The sequence below is a fragment of the Bufo gargarizans genome, chromosome 1 (assembly GCF_014858855.1).
Source record: "Bufo gargarizans isolate SCDJY-AF-19 chromosome 1, ASM1485885v1, whole genome shotgun sequence".
NCBI lineage: Eukaryota > Metazoa > Chordata > Amphibia > Anura > Bufonidae > Bufo > Bufo gargarizans.
The window spans coordinates 264,110,884-264,127,473 of NC_058080.1; the positions used below are offsets into that span (position 1 = coordinate 264,110,884).

The following is a 16,590-nucleotide window of genomic DNA, read 5'->3' on the forward strand; positions in this document are numbered from 1 at the left end:
TCGTATGAAGATACCCCAATGTATCCCATTTTTTGCTAGGGGACGAATATATTTCTAATCGTTCATAATCGTTCATTTTAAGCATACTTTTTAAGTACAATATTTAAAAATACAGTGCCTTATGATATTGGGAGTCAGTAGGGTGGCAATATGCAAATCTTTGGCACACTTTGGCATATATAGTACTGTACAAATGTTTAGGCAGGAGTGGAAAAAATGCCGCAATCTAGGAATTCTTCCAAAAATATAAGTGTTAATAATTTATAGGAATGAGCAAACTTTACAGGTTCGGCGTTCAGGCAGTGGAGGAATCAGGTTAGGAATCCCATAATGAATCTGTCTGGTTTCCGTTATGCAGGACAAAAAACAAAGTCACTCATAATAGAAACCAAACGGATCCATTATGCTTGGCTGGCTTTCGTTTTTCATTCTGTTATAGAATTCCGTTATATTCCATTATAACGGAATCCATAACAGGATTCCTCCACTGCCCATAAGCCGTACCAAAACCAGTAAAGTTTGGGTTCGCTCATCCCTAATACTTTATTTTTATCAATTAACAAAATGCAAAATGATTGAACAAGATACATCAAGTCAATATTTGGTGTGACCATACTTTGCATTCAAAACACCATAAATTCTTGCTACACTTGTATGCAGTTTTTGAAGGAACTCAGCATGGAGGTTGTATTAAACATCTTGAAGGACTAAGCACAGATCTTCTGTAGGCTTTCTCAAATCCTTCTGTTTCTTCATATAATTCCAGAAAGACTCAATGATATTCAGATCAGGGCTCTTTACATTGAAGACAGTTCTTAATGGCGTTGGCTGTATATTAGGAGTTGCTGTCCTGCTGCAGAATAAATTGGGAGCCAATCAGATGCCTACTTAATAATTTTGGCTATTGGATAAGTATCTGCCTAGATTTCTCAGCATTGAGGGAACCATTAATCCTAACCGCATTGATGACCATAAATGCAATGGTCTGCCAAGAAACACACATCATGATTACTTCCCTTCAACATCAGAACATGTTCAGGAGTTTCATGGGCTCAGAAATGTAAGAAACAACTGGGACCCAGGTTTACCCATCTACCATTGGAGAAGCCTGGCCAGAAAGTCACATCTTCAACGTGAAAACAAGGCCAAATGACTCAACTATGCATAAAAACATAGAAACTGGGGTTCAGAAAAATGAAATATTTAGCTGCAACATAAGTCAATTTGTTTGTCGAAGGGCTGGAAAGCGGTGCAATAATTAGTGTCTACAGGCAACACTGAACCATGGTGGAGGTTCTTTAGAAGTTTAGGGCTGCATTTCAACAAACAGTGTTGGCAATTTGGTCAGGGTTATTGGTGTTCTCAATGTTGAGAAATACACACAGATGATTATCCATCATGTAATACCATCAGGGAGGGGTTTATTGGCTTCAAATTTATTCTGCAGAAGGACAATGAACTCAAACAAACATCAAATGTCATTAAAGGGTTTCTGTCACTCCACTTTTTTTTTTTTGTCTCCTTAATGAAGGACGCTCGCTCTGCCGCTCCATCCTCAGTGCGCCTGCGCCGGGTATACATGTGATGTCATCAGCACAGGCGCACTGAGTATGGAGCGGCCGAGCGAGCGTCCTCCACTCAGTGCGCCTGCGCCAACTGAAGACCGGCACGAGATTTAAAACGCAGACAGGGCCAGTCAGAGAACGAGCGTGTCCTCTGGCCCTGTCAATCAACATGAGGAGGGGGCGTCATTATGAATGGAGGATGCCGCTGCTAGCAGCAGGTAGCCGCCCTACCTGCTGCTAGAGAGGTAATTTGCATATTATAAAAGTCAGTTTTTTTATATAACTACTGAACCAAACGGAGTAATAGCCCTATATATTAAGAAATCGCAGCATAAGGATTTTAAGGAGACAAAAAAAATAAAAATTTGTTTAGTGGAGTGACAGAAGCCCTTTAAGAACTATGTTCAGCGTAAAGAAGAACAAGGAGTCATGGAAGTAATGATATGGAACCCAGAGCCCTGATCTCTACATCACCAAGTCTGTCTGGGATTCCATGGAGAGACAGAAGGATTTGAGCATGCCTACATCCACAGAATATCTCTGGTTAGTTCTCCAAGATGTTTGGAACACCTTTCCTGCCGAATTCCTTCAAAAGCTGTGTGCAAGTGTACCTAGAAGAATTTATGCTTTTTTGAAGGTAAAGGGTGGTCACACCAAATATTGATTTGATTTAGATTTCTCTTTTTTCATTCACTTTGCATTTTGTTAATTGATAAAACTAAACAATTCAATTTTTGAATACATTCTTACTTTGTGGCATTTTTTCAACAGCTGTCTAAAACTTTTGCACAGTTTTGTATAAGCATACATTCTTGTCAATTTTTTTGTGTGACTTAGTTATAAAATATGTCCATTTATTTGAGACATTTCTGACAAACGTTTGGTAACTTTAGACCTATACAAAACCTGCAGCCTAGGCAATATGGTGTACAAAAAGCCAGAGATCTCATTTACACAGCTGGATTAGGAAACGGCAAAAACTATTGTAGCTTAATGCGTGAAAGTTAAACATTGTAAACCTGTCTTCTCCAGTTCTTAAGTTAATGTCAAAAGACTCAGGGGGAATTTTTTTATTGCATTTTAATTCATAACTAACTGTGAGTTATTTGTAAGCAAATTGATTCAAATCTAATTGAATTCAACAAAATTTTTGACTGTTTTGGTCCAATAAAACCCAAATCGAATTTTGGCATATCGCTCATGTGTATTTGTTCATGACTTTAATATATGCTGTAAACCAGAGAAATAGCTATCAGGGATCTGATGTGTTCATTATTCTGACTCTCTGCCACTGTGTTTTTAGGAAACTTGTTATCAGAGTCCCTAGGGGGATGTTTTTTAAACCCTGCACTCCTGAATTCTGGCTTTAAAAAGTTAGCAAAATATGACTTTTGCGACTTTTTGGGATTATTCAAGCAACATTTAGTGACATTTTGCATTCTTTAGGGCTGTTTCACACGAGCGGATGCCGTGCGTGGCATCCGCTCCGTGAAAGAGTGCCAAGACCCGATGCAGACTGCAGAGGCACGGAGCAGTAACATGACTGATAATGCTCCGTGCCTCTCTGTGATCTCTTTACTACGAAATCACAGCGAGATAAAGTTGTCACTGTGATTTCGTAGTAAAGAGATCACAGAGAGGCACGGAGCATTATCAGTCATGTTACTGCTCCGTGCCTCTGCAGTCTGCATCGGGTCTTGGCACTCTTTCACGAAGCGGATGTCACGCAAGGCATCCGCTCGTGTGAAACAGCCCTTAGACTGTATTAGACTGGCAGATAGTCTGCCAGATCATTGCTAAAAAGCATTCGTATTAACACTCGTTAGTGATGATCTGGCAGTATAATACTGCCGCCGATTACTCGTTTGCTTGTTCATTGATTAATCCAAATTTTTAGGCTGAGTTCAGACGGGCGAGATTTCCGCGCGGGTGCAATGCGTGACGTGAACGCTTAGCACCCGCACTGAATCCTGACCCATTCATTTCAATGGGTCTGTGTACATGAGCGTTGTTTTTCACACATCAGTTCTGCGTTGCATGAAAATCGCAGCATGTTCTATATTCAGCGTTTTTCGCGCCGCCCTGGCCCCATAGAAGTGAATGGGGCTGCGTGAAAAATGCATTGCATCCGCAAGCAAGTGCGGGTGTGATGCGTTTTTCACTGATGGTTGCTAAGAGATGTTGTTTGTAAACATTCAGTTTTTTTCTCACACACGTGAAAAACGCATCAAAACGCATTGCACCCACGCGGAAAAAACTGAACAACTGAACGCAACCGCAGACAAAACTGACTGAACTTGCTTGCAAAATAGTGCGAGTTTCACTGAACGCATCCAGACCTAATCCGTCACGCCTGTGTGAACTCAGCCTTAAACTGGTTAAAAAATGATCTTTTCCCAGTGTCAGATAGTGCTGTCTAATCACAATCTGCTACCAGCAAACAACTAGTCAGTATGGGGATGCGCAATGGCATTAGAGATCCCTTGTCCCTATACTGTGAAGGAGACCACTCTACTAACAAGCAGGTGGTTGTCAGGAAGGAATGCTTCCCTCCCAGCAATCACCTGCTGTATCACTGTATGTAATACAGCATTTACACTGCTTGGTAAAATGGGATTAGTAGCTATTTTAATGAGCCTCACTCCAGATTAATCAATGACACCTTTTTAAAAAGTTGCAAAATAAGTCACAAAAAGGGATGAGTGAACTCGAACTGTATAGTTCGGGTTCGTACCGAATTTTGGGGTGTCCGTGACACGGACCCGAACCCGGACATTTTCGTAAATGTCCGGGTTCGGTGTTCGTCGCTTTCTTGGCGCTTTTGTGACGCTTTCTTGGCGCTTTTTGAAAGGCTGCAAAGCAGCCAATCAACAAGCGTCATACTACTTGCCCCAAGAGGCCATCACAGCCATGCCTACTATTGGCATGGCAGTGATTGGCCAGAGCACCATGTGACCCAGCCTCTATTTAAGCTGGAGTCACATAGCGCCGCCCGTCACTCTGCTCTGATTAGCGTAGGGAGAGGTTGCGGCTGCGACAGTAGGGCGAGATTAGGCAGATTAACTCCTCCAAAGGACTTGATTAATCGATCGATCTGCAGCTGTGGATCATTGAGCTGCTGAAATTCAAATGCTCACTGTTTTTAGGCTGCCCAGACCGTTTTTCAGTCACTTTTTTCTGGGGTGATCGGCGGCCATTTTGTGTCTTGTGCGGTGCTGCGACCAAGTGCATCCAAGCTGCGACCAAGTGCATTTAACCCTCAATGGTGTGGTTGTTTTTTGGCTAAAGCCTACATCAGGGTGAAGCTGTCACACCAAGTGCATTTAACCAGCAATAGTCTGTTTATTTTTTGGCCATATACTACATCAGGGGCAAGCTGCGCCCCTCACCAAGTGCATTTAACCCTCAATGGTGTGGTTGTTTTTTGGCTAAAGCCTACATCAGGGTGAAGCTGTCACACCAAGTGCATTTAACCAGCAATAGTCTGTTTATTTTTTGGCCATATACTACATCAGGGGCAAGCTGCGCCTGTCACCAAGTGCATTTAACCCTCAATGGTGTGGTTGTTTTTTGGCTAAAGCCTACATCAGGGTGAAGCTGTCACACCAAGTGCATTTAACCAGCAATAGTCTGTTAATTTTTTGGCCATATACTAAATCAGGGGCAAGCTGCGCCCGTCACCAAGTGCATTTAACCAGCAATAGTCTGTTCATTTTTTGGCCATATACTACATCAGGGGCAAGCTGCGCCTGTCACCAAGTGCATTTAACCCTCAATGGTGTGGTTGTTTTTTGGCTAAAGCCTACATCAGGGTGAAGCTGTCACACCAAGTGAATTTAACCAGCAATAGTCTGTTAAATTTTTGGCCATATACTACATCAGGGGCAAGCTGCGCCCGTCACCAAGTGCATTTAACCCTCAGTAGTGTGGTTGGTCAAGCTGTCACACCAAGTGCATTTAACCAGCTATAGTCTGTTCATTTTTTGGCCATATACTACATCAGGGGCAAGCTGTGCCCGTCACCAAGTGCATTTAACCCTCAGTAGTGTGGTTGGTCAAGCTGTCACACCAAGTGCATTTAACCAGCAATAGTCTGTTCATTTTTTGGCCATATACTACATCAGGGGCAAGCTGCGCCTGTCACCAAGTGCATTTAACCCTCAATGGTGTGGTTGTTTTTTGGCTAAAGCCTACATCAGGGTGAAGCTGTCACACCAAGTGCATTTAACCAGCAATAGTCTGTTTATTTTTTGGCCATATACTACATCAGGGGCAAGCTGCGCCCGTCACCAAGTGCATTTAACCCTCAGTAGTGTGGTTGGTCAAGCTGTCACACCAAGTGCATTTAACCAGCAATAGTGTGGTTATTTTTTGGCCATATCCCAGTCTAATTCTGTCAGTAAATCCATACCGGTCACCCAGCGCCTAAATACTAGGCCTCAAATTTATATCCCGCTAAATCTGTCGTTACCGCTGTACTGTTGTGGCTGGGCAAGTTATTTAGTGTCCGTCAAAGCACATTTTTTGTTCAGTGTTGAAATACAATTCCCAATTTAGCAATTTCATAATTTAGTGGTTTCTGCTATATCAGAGCCATTTGAAATCTATCCCTAAAAGGGTATATAATATTCAAGGTGCACATAGGGTCATTCAGAATAACTTCACACACACGCTACTGTGCATTTCCAAGTCTAATTCTGTCACTAAATCCATACCGGTCACCCAGCTCCTAAATACTAGGCCTCAAATTTATATCCCGCCAAATCTGTCGTTACCGCTCTCCTGTTGTGGATGGGCAAGTTATTTAGTGTCCGTCAAAGCACATTTTTTGTTCTGGGTTGAAATACAATTCCCAATTTAGCAATTTCATAATTTAGTGGTTCCTGCTATATCAGAGCTATTTGAAATCTATCCCTAAAAGGGTATATAATATTCAAGGTGCACATAGGGTCATTCAGAATAACTTCACACACACGCTACTGTGCATTTCCAAGTCTAATTCTGTCACTAAATCCATACCGGTCACCCAGCGCCTAAATACTAGGCCTCAAATTTATATCCCGCCAAATCTGTCGTTACCGCTGTCCTGTTGTGGATGGGCAAGTTATTTAGTGTCCGTCAAAGCATATTTTTTGTTCTGGGATGAAATACAATTCCCAATTTAGCAATTTCATAATTTAGTGGTTCCTGCTATATCAGAGCTATTTGAAATCTATCCCTAAAAGGGTATATAATATTCAAGGTGCACATAGGGTCATTCAGAATAACTTCACACACACGCTACTGTGCATTTCCAAGTCTAATTCTGTCACTAAATCCATACCGGTCACCCAGCGCCTAAATACTAGGCCTCAAATTTATATCCCGCTGAATTTGAATACAATACATTGGGCCAAATAATATTTTTGTTGTTGTGGTGAACCATAACAATGAGGAAAACATCTAGTAAGGGACGCGGACATGGTCGTGGTGGTGTTAGTGGACCCTCTGGTGCTGGGAGAGGACGTGGCCGTTCTGCCACATCCACACGTCCTAGTGTACCAACTACCTCAGGTCCCAGTAGCCGCCAGAATTTACAGCGATATATGGTGGGGCCCAATGCCGTTCTAAGGATGGTAAGGCTTGAGCAGGTACAGGCATTAGTCAATTGGGTGGCCGACAGTGGATCCAGCACGTTCACATTATCTCCCACCCAGTCTTCAGCAGAAAGCGCACAGATGGCGCCTGAAAACCAACCCCAACAGTCTGTCACATCACCCCCATGCATACCAGGGAAACTGTCTCAGCCTCAAGTTATGCAGCAGTCTCTTATGCTGTTTGAAGACTCCGCTGGCAGGGTTTCCCAAGGGCATCCACCTAGCCCTTCCCCAGCGGTGAAAGACATAGAATGCACTGACGCACAACCACTTATGTTTCCTGATGATGAGGACATGGGAATACCATCTCAGCATGTCTCTGATGATGACGAAACACAGGTGCCAACTGCTGCGTCTTTCTGCAGTGTGCAGACTGAACAGGAGGTCAGGGATCAAGACAGGGTGGAAGACGATGCAGGGGACGATGAGGTCCTAGACCCCACATGGAATGAAGGTCGTGCCACTGACTTTCACAGTTCGGAGGAAGAGGCAGTGGTGAGACCGAGCCAACAGCGTAGCAAAAGAGGGAGCAGTGGGCAAAAGCAGAACACCCGCCGCCAAGAGACTCCGCCTGCTACTGACCGCCGCCATCTGGGACCGAGCACCCCAAAGGCAGCTTCAAGGAGTTCCCTGGCATGGCACTTCTTCAAACAATGTGCTGACGACAAGACCCGAGTGGTTTGCACGCTGTGCCATCAGAGCCTGAAGCGAGGCATTATTGTTCTGAACCTGAGCACAACCTGCATGACCAGGCACCTGCATGCAAAGCATGAACTGCAGTGGAGTAAACACCTTAAAACCAAGGAAGTCACTCAGGCTCCCCCTGCTACCTCTTCTGCTGCTGCCGCCTCGGCCTCTTCCTCTGCCTCTGGAGGAACGTTGGCACCTGCCGCCCAGCAAACAGGGGATGTACCACGAACACCACCACCACCTCCGTCACCAAGCGTCTCAACCATGTCACACGGCAGCGTTCAGCTCTCCATCTCACAAACATTTGAGAGAAAGCGTAAATTCCCACCTAGCCACCCTCGAACCCTGGCCCTGAATGCCAGCATTTCTAAACTACTGGCCTATGAAATGCTGTCATTTAGGCTGGTGGACACAGACAGCTTCAAACAGCTCATGTCGCTTGCTGTCCCACAGTATGTTGTTCCCAGCCGCCACTACTTCTCCAAGAGAGCCGTGCGTTCCCTGCACAACCAAGTATCCGATAAAATCAAGTGTGCACTGCGCAACGCCTATCTGTAGCAAGGTCCACCTAACCACAGATACGTGGACCAGTAAGCACGGCCAGGGACGCTATATCTCCCTAACTGCACACTGGGTAAATGTAGTGGCAGCTGGGCCCCAGGCGGAGAGCTGTTTGGCGCACGTCCTTCCGCCGCCAAGGATCACAGGGCAACATTCTTTGCCTCCTGTTGCCACCTCCTCCTTCTCGGCTTCCTCCTCCTCTTCTTCCACCTGCTCATCCAGTCAGCCACACACCTTCACCACCAACTTCAGCACAGCCCGGGGTAAACGTCAGCAGGCCATTCTGAAACTCATATGTTTGGGGGACAGGCCCCACACCGCACAGGAGTTGTGGCGGGGTATAGAACAACAGACCGACGAGTGGTTGCTGCCGGTGAGCCTCAAGCCCGGCCTGGTGGTGTGTGATAATGGGCGAAATCTCGTTGCAGCTCTGGGACTAGCCAATTTGACGCACATCCCTTGCTTGGCGCATGTGCTGAATTTGGTGGTGCAGAAGTTCATTCACCCCGACATGTCAGAGCTGCTGCATAAAGTGCGGGCCGTCTGTTCGCGCTTCCGGCGTTCACATCCTGCTGCTGCTCGCCTGTCTGCGCTATAGCGTAACTTCGGCCTTCCCGCTCACCGCCTCATATGCGACGTGCCCACCAGGTGGAACTCCACCTTGCACATGCTGGACACACTGTGCGAGCAGCAGCAGGCCATAGTGGAGTTTCAGCTGCAGCACGCACGGGTCAGTCGCACTACAGAACAGCACCACTTCACCACCAATGACTGGGCCTCCATGTGAGACCTGTGTGCCCTGTTGCGCTGTTTCGAGTACTCCACCAACATGGCCAGTGGCGATGACGCCGTTATCAGCGTTACAATACCACTTCTATGTCTCCTTGAGAAAACACTTAGGGCAATGATGGAAGAGGAGGTGGCCCAGGAGGAGGAGGAGGAGGAAGTGGGTCATTTTTAGCACTTTCAGGCCAGTCTCTTCGAAGTGACTCAGAGGGAGGTTTTTAGCAACAGCAGAGGCCAGGTACAAATGTGGCCAGACAGGGCCCACTACTGGAGGATGAGGAGGATGAGGATGAGGAGGAGGTGGAGGAGGATGAGGATGAAGCATGGTCACAGCGGGGTGGCACCCAACGCAGCTCGGGTCCATCACTGGTGCGTGGCTGGGGGGAAAGGCAGGACAATGACGATATGCCTCCCACAAAGGACAGCTTGTCCTTACCCCTGGGCAGCCTGGCACACATGAGCGACTACATGCTGCAGTGCCTGCGCAACGACAGCAGAGTTGCCCACATTTTAACCTGTGCGGACTACTGGGTTGCCACCCTGCTGGATCCACGCTACAAAGACAATGTGCCCACCTTACTTCCTGCACTGGAGCGTGATAGGAAGATGCGCGAGTACAAGCGCACGTTGGTAGACGCGCTACTGAGAGCATTCCCAAATGTCACAGGGGAACAAGTGGAAGCCCAAGGCCAAGGCAGAGGAGGAGCAAGAGGTCGCCAAGGCAGCTGTGTCACGGCCATCTCCTCTGAGGGCAGTGTTAGCATGGCAGAGATGTGGAAAACTTTTGTCAACACGCCACAGCTAACTGCACCACCACCTGATACGCAACGTGTTAGCAGGAGGCAACATTTCACTAACATGGTGGAACAGTACGTGTGCACACCCCTCCACGTACTGACTGATGGTTCGGCCCCATTCAACTTCTGGGTCTCTAAATTGTCCACGTGGCCAAAGCTAGCCTTTTATGCCTTGTAGGTGCTGGCCTGCCGGCGGCCAGCGTTTAGTCTGAACGTGCATTCAGCACGGCAGGGGGCATCATTACAGACAAACGCAGCCGCCTGTCTACAGCCAATGTGGACAAGCTGACATTCATAAAAATGAACCAGGCATGGATCCCACAGGACCTGTCCGTCCCTTGTCCAGATTAGACATTAACTACCTCCCTTTAACCATATATTATTGGACTCCAGGGCACTTCCTCATTCAATCCTATTTTTATTTTCATTTTACCATTATATTGCGAGGCTACCCAAAGTTGAATGAACCTCTCCTCTGTCTGGGTGCCGGGGCCTAAATAAATGCCAATGGACTGTTCCAATGTTGGGTGACGTGAAGCCTCATTCTCTGCTATGACATGCAGACTAATTTTCTGCTGACGTGAAGCCAGATTGTCTGTTACGGGACCTCTCTCCTCTGCCTGTGTGCTGGGCCTAAATATATGCCAATGGACTGTTGCAGTGGAAGCCTCATTCTCTGCTATAACATGCAGACTAATTCTCTACTGACATGAAGCCAGATTGTCTGTTACGGGACCTCTCTCCTCTGCCTGGGTGCTGGGCCTAAATTTATGAAAATGGACTGTTGCAGTGGTGGGTGACGTGAAGCCTGATTCTCTGCTATGACATGAAGACTGATTCTCTTCTGACATGAAGCCAGATTGTCTGTTACGGGACCTCTCTCCTCTGCCTGGGTGCCGGGGCCTAAATATCTGAGAATGGACTGTTCCAGTGGTGGGTGACGGGAAGCCAGATTCTCTGCTATGGGACCTCTCTCCAATTGATTTTGGTTAATTTTTATTTATTAAATTTTTATTTTAATTCATTTCCCTATCCACATTTGTTTGCAGGGGATTTACCTACATGTTGCTGCCTTTTGCAGCCCTCTAGCCCTTTCCTGGGCTGTTTTACAGCCGTTTTAGTGCCGAAAAGTTCGGGTCCCCATTGACTTCAATGGGGTTCGGGTTTGGGACGAAGTTCGGATCGGGTTCGGATCCCGAACCCGAACATTTCCGGGAAGTTCGGCCGAACTTCTCGAACCCGAACATCCAGGTGTTCGCTCAACTCTAGTCACAAACTCACTCTAGTAGGGAGGATGCATAGGAAAAATTGAGTATTTTTTCTAGACAAATCTTAACTTTGGTGTCTAGGCACCAAAGTTAGTCTACTTTCACACTCGCATTTTGGCTTTCCATTTGTGAGATCCATTCAGGGCTCTCACAAGCGGTCCAAAATGGATCAGTTTGCATTCTAATGCATTCTGAATGGAAAAGGATCTGCTTGCAGCGTTTTGGTATCCGTCTGATGAAACTGAGCCAAACGGATCCGTCCTGGCACACAATGTAAGTCAAAGGGGATGGATCCATTTTCACTGACACAATCTGGCACAATAGAAAACGGATCCGTCCTGCATTGACTTTGGTTATGTTACAGATAATACAAATGGATCCGTTCTGAGAGGATGCAGACGGTCATATATTATGAGCGGATCCATCCATGACGGATCCGTACAAAACGCAAGTGTGAAAGTAGCCTTACCTTCTGACGAAGCCGTAGGGCGAAACGCGCGTCGAGGTTGTGCGCTCAGGGTCCTCACGTCCACTTACCACTATGTCTTCAGGTACGTTCTACACTGATATCTCCCTGTCTTAACTTCTGCCAGTGACTTTGCACGTATCCATAGTGAGTCTCCATGCATTTAAGGTAACTACCTGTTTACATTGCGTTCTCCATCTGAGAACTTCACTTTCATGGTCTGCTGTTTTAATGCCATGTGTGGATACGTTGTGCCTTCCCCTGCTATCAACAGGGCTAGCAGCATTACTTGGTTGTAGATATTGGGTGGAACCTTTATATTGGGCCATTCTGGTCACCTTTATATGCACATTAGCACTTTATTTTGGTACCTGTTAACGTGTCATTATTCATAGACACTTTGGTCTATTGTGGCGTCTGTGACCCTGTGCTTCTCCGTACTCTTGTAATTCTGTAGTAGCTCCATCCTTTGTATTTTATTAATAAATTTACATTTTTTATACCATTCTCCACTTGTTAGTTTTGGTTTGACTTCAAATTTTACCCTAATGATAAATCCCTACATGTCTCCGAATATACAGTGCTGCCTATAATTATTCATACCCCTGGCAAATTTTGACTTAAAGTTACTTTTATTCAACCAGCAAGTAATTTTTTGACGCAAAATGACATAGGTGTCTCCCAAAAGATAATAAGATGATGTACAAGAGGCATTATTGTGGGGGGAAAAAATTCAGCTTTTATTTACATTTGAGCAAAAATTATTCCTACCCTTCTCATTAATCAATAGAAAAGCCTTTATTGGCTATTACAGCAATCAAACGCTTCCTATAATTGCAGACCAGCTTTTTGCATGTCTCCACAGGTATTTTTGCCCATTCATCTTTAGCAATGAGCTCCAAATCTTTCAGGTTGGAGGGTCTTCTTGCCATCACCCTGATCTTTAGCTCCCTCCACAGATTCTCAATTGGATTCAAGTCTGGACTCTGGCTGGGCCACTCCAAAACGTTAATGTTGGTGTCTGCTAACCATTTCTTCACCACTTTTGCTGCGTGTTTTGGGTCATTGTTATGCTGAAATGTCCTCTGGTGCCCAAGGCCAAGTTTCTCTGCAGACTGCCTAATGTTGTCGTTGAGAATCCTCATGTATTGCTCTTTTTTCATGGTGCTGTTTACTGTGGTTAGGTTCCCTGGTCCATTGGCTGAAAAACACCCCTAAAGCATTAGGTTCCCACCACCATGTTTGACAGTGGGGATGGTGTTCTTTGGGTTGAAGGCTTCTCCTTTTTTACGCCAACTGGACACTTTTTGCTCAAATGTAAATAATGTAAATAATTTTTTCACAATAATGCCTCTTGTACATCATCTTATTATCTTTTGGGAGACACCTATGTCAAAAATTACTTGCTGGTTGAATAAAAGTAACTTTAAGTCAAAATTTGCCAGGGGTATGAATAATTATGGGCAGCATTGTATAACTAATAAAGTTACCTACTTTACTTGCCCAGAGTGATTATACATACTAGATTTGAACCTGACTGTATTTGGTTTATGTCTAACTTATATACGTCATATAATACAAAGTCAATGTACATAATATAATGGTACTAAACAGATACTAAACAGAGCTTTAGATAGAGAGCACATACCTCACAGGACAGGCTCCCGTATTCCAGGCGCATGGATTTGCTCCAGCAGATACATATGTTTCCATGTTTTCCATTACAACAGTGGGTGAGAGTCTTGTATGCACATAGGCGCACCAGTTTCTGTAAGAAAATGAACAGAAATAAATATATGACAGTGAAAGAATCTATATACATATGTAGAGTAACTACAGGTAACTAACTTTTGCAAAGACGTTTTTTTTTTTGCCCCAAATGTTTTCTTTACTGAAACAGTGCCTCTTTGGAGATGCCCCTTTTACTTCCTTTTCTTTTTACATTTATTTTTATTGAATTTCAAAAAGAAACCTAGAACTTTAAAACATCAAACAGAGATGCATTGTATATCCATAGCATTAAGGAGAGGAAATGAATTACCTGTACTTCACTGATACACATTACTTACATAAGCATGGGAAAATCAAGCTAGTGTGTAACAAACCACACACAACCCGTGTAAAGTATTGTCTGATAAACTTCATCCAAAATCAAATTGAACAATAGAAATAAGGGAGGGGGAAAGGAAGGTGGGAAAAGAAAGGGGGGGGAGGGCAGATAAAAAGAAATTTAGAAAAGATGTTAGTATTATTTCTTGGCCTTGTTGCCTTACATCTGAGGTAAGAGGGGCAAAGAAAAGAATAAATAGATAAATAATAAGTGTAAAAGGGACAGGTTGACAGAGATTGTGTCTGAAAATAACAGCATTTGCGATTTGAGTTGTGATCAAGTTAGTGTTTGGAGTCGGGGGAACAGTTCTAAGCAGTAACATTAGGTTATTTCAAAGTAACAAATCAGGGAATATTCCTGGTGGGATCTGAGCTCCCAGTGTGATAGTTCCTGTAATCTAGCCATGTGCTCCCCTTTATCCACTGACAAATGGAAGGTGAAACTGAAGACTTCCAGTGATAAGGAATGAGCACGCGCGCTGCTGCTATAAGAATTGTAATCAGTTGCAGGAATACTATCAGGGAACAAAAAAGCAGTGCAATGGCTGAGGTGATAGGCACATTTGTTTCACAAATGGAGTTAACTTACATTCTTCCACAACTACTTAATATTTGAGCTCATCCACCAAATAGGTATACAGGTACCTGCTTGATCATTACATCTCCAGGAGATGTCTGATACTAAAGCATACATTAATTTCATTCTAGATGGCATCAGATGACATCTGGTGAGGACTTTGTAAGTATTTTCCTATATTGTAATGCATCTTCAAGTAATTTTTTGGGCTAAAAGGACAGTTTTTATGCCCATCTCTCTCCTTTGTAATATACAATGAAGTAGGACAGTCAAGGACAGTCAAGAGGTAAAAACTGCTTTTAATATTGTCCTCCTAGGTGTCTTCTTGAACTATTTGAAGGGACCTGGGATGTTCTAGTGGTGAAAGGACTGTCTTACTGGAAGTACATAAGTGATTATATGGTAGAGTACCCGGATTTGAAAGATCAAGTACTCTTTAATTTAATCTGGGGAGGGGAACGAAATGTATGGCTAAGGGGGTTAGCTGGGACTTTGATATTGATGACCTGTCCTGTTTGAAACACCAGAAACCAGGAGGCTATGATGCCCGCTGTACTTGTGACCGGGCGCCATCCTTAAAGTGCCATCTTCTTCTGTACATGTACAAAGGAGGTCGCCAAGGGGTTAATATATGCAGCAGCAAATGTAAACATGTGTCCTAACATCTTACAGTTTTTTGCATAAGAACCAAGCATTTCATGTGTTCGACAGCACGCAACGTATACCCTTGTGATATATATCAGCTTTGCACATTTTGATATATTATTTGCTTTTCTGTGAAAACCTCTGCTTGTGTTTTAGGTGCAATATTAGTTTTGATACATTCTTTTTTTTACTTGCTGTCACGCAGCCTGCATTTCTCTATGAAAAGATGTTCCTAAACATCCATGCAGAGATGGCAGCTGCACCTTAATCGTGCAGCTGAAAGAGGGGGAGTCAATTGTCTGTGATAGCTGGGCTCCACAAATAGAAGCAGAGGTGTTCATTTGTTTTGTTTTTTACTTGGCTTTTGTTCTGATATGTATTGTCAACTGTGAGAACTTATATAGACAGGGGTGTGTCTTTCCAAATAATGTTGAATCAACTGAATTTACCACAGGTTGATTCCAAACAAGGTGTAGAAACATCTCAAAGATGAAAGATAAATGGAAGGATCACAAGATAAATGTCAAGGGTCATAAGAAAAGGTCTGAATATTTATGTCCATTCAAAATATCACTTTTTTTGTGATATTGAGCTGGTATTTATTGCAGATTGATGCGTGAAATGGTTTGAAGACCTTCTCAATACATTATACAGTTGCAAGAAAAAGTATGTGAACCCTTTGGAATGATATGGATTTCTGCACAAATTGGTCATAAAATGTGATCTGCTCATCATCTAAGTCACAACAATAAACAATCACAGTCTGCTTAAACTAATAACACACAAAGAATTAAATGTTACCATGTTTTTATTGAACACACCATGTAAACATTCACGGTGCAGGTGGAAAAAGTATGTGGACCCCTAGACTAATGACATCTCCAAGAGCTAATTGGAGTGAGGTGTCAGCCAACTGGAGTCCAATCAATGAAATGAGATTGGAGGTGTTGGTTACAGCTGCTCTATAAAAAACACACACCAGTTCTGGGTTTGCTTTTCACAAGAAGCATTGCCTGATGTGAATGATGCCTTGCACAAAAGAGCTCTCAGAAGACCTACGATTAAGAATTGTTGACTTGCATGAAGCTGGAAAGGGTTATAAAAGTATATCCAAAAGCCTTGCTGTTCATCAGTCCACGGTAAGACAAATTGTCTATAAATGGAGAAAGTTCAGCACTGCTGCTACTCTTCCTAGGAGTGGCCGTCCTGTAAAGATGACTGCAAGAGCACAGCGCAGACTGCTCAATGAGGTGAAGAAGAATCCTAGAGTGTCAGCTAAAGACTTTCAAAAGTCTCTGGAATATGCTAACATCCCTGTTAGCGAATCCACAATACGTAAAACACTAAACAAGAATGGATTTCATGGGTGGATACCACAGAGGAAGCCACTGCTGTCCAAAAAAAACATTGCTGCACGTTTACAGTTTGCACAATAGCACCTGGATGTTCCACAGCAGTACTGGCAAAATATTCTTTGGACAGATGAAACC

General features: G+C 44.1%; 1 protein-coding gene across 1 annotated transcript in view; it reads right to left on the reverse strand.

Annotated features, from left to right (window-relative positions):
- Nucleotides 1-16,590, reverse strand: part of MMRN1 (multimerin 1) — a 143,793-nt gene that overhangs the window by 26,540 nt on the left and 100,663 nt on the right. The window contains 1 exon segment of the mRNA XM_044302791.1: nt 13,418-13,537. Within this exon segment, the coding sequence (XP_044158726.1) occupies nt 13,418-13,537 (120 nt within the window).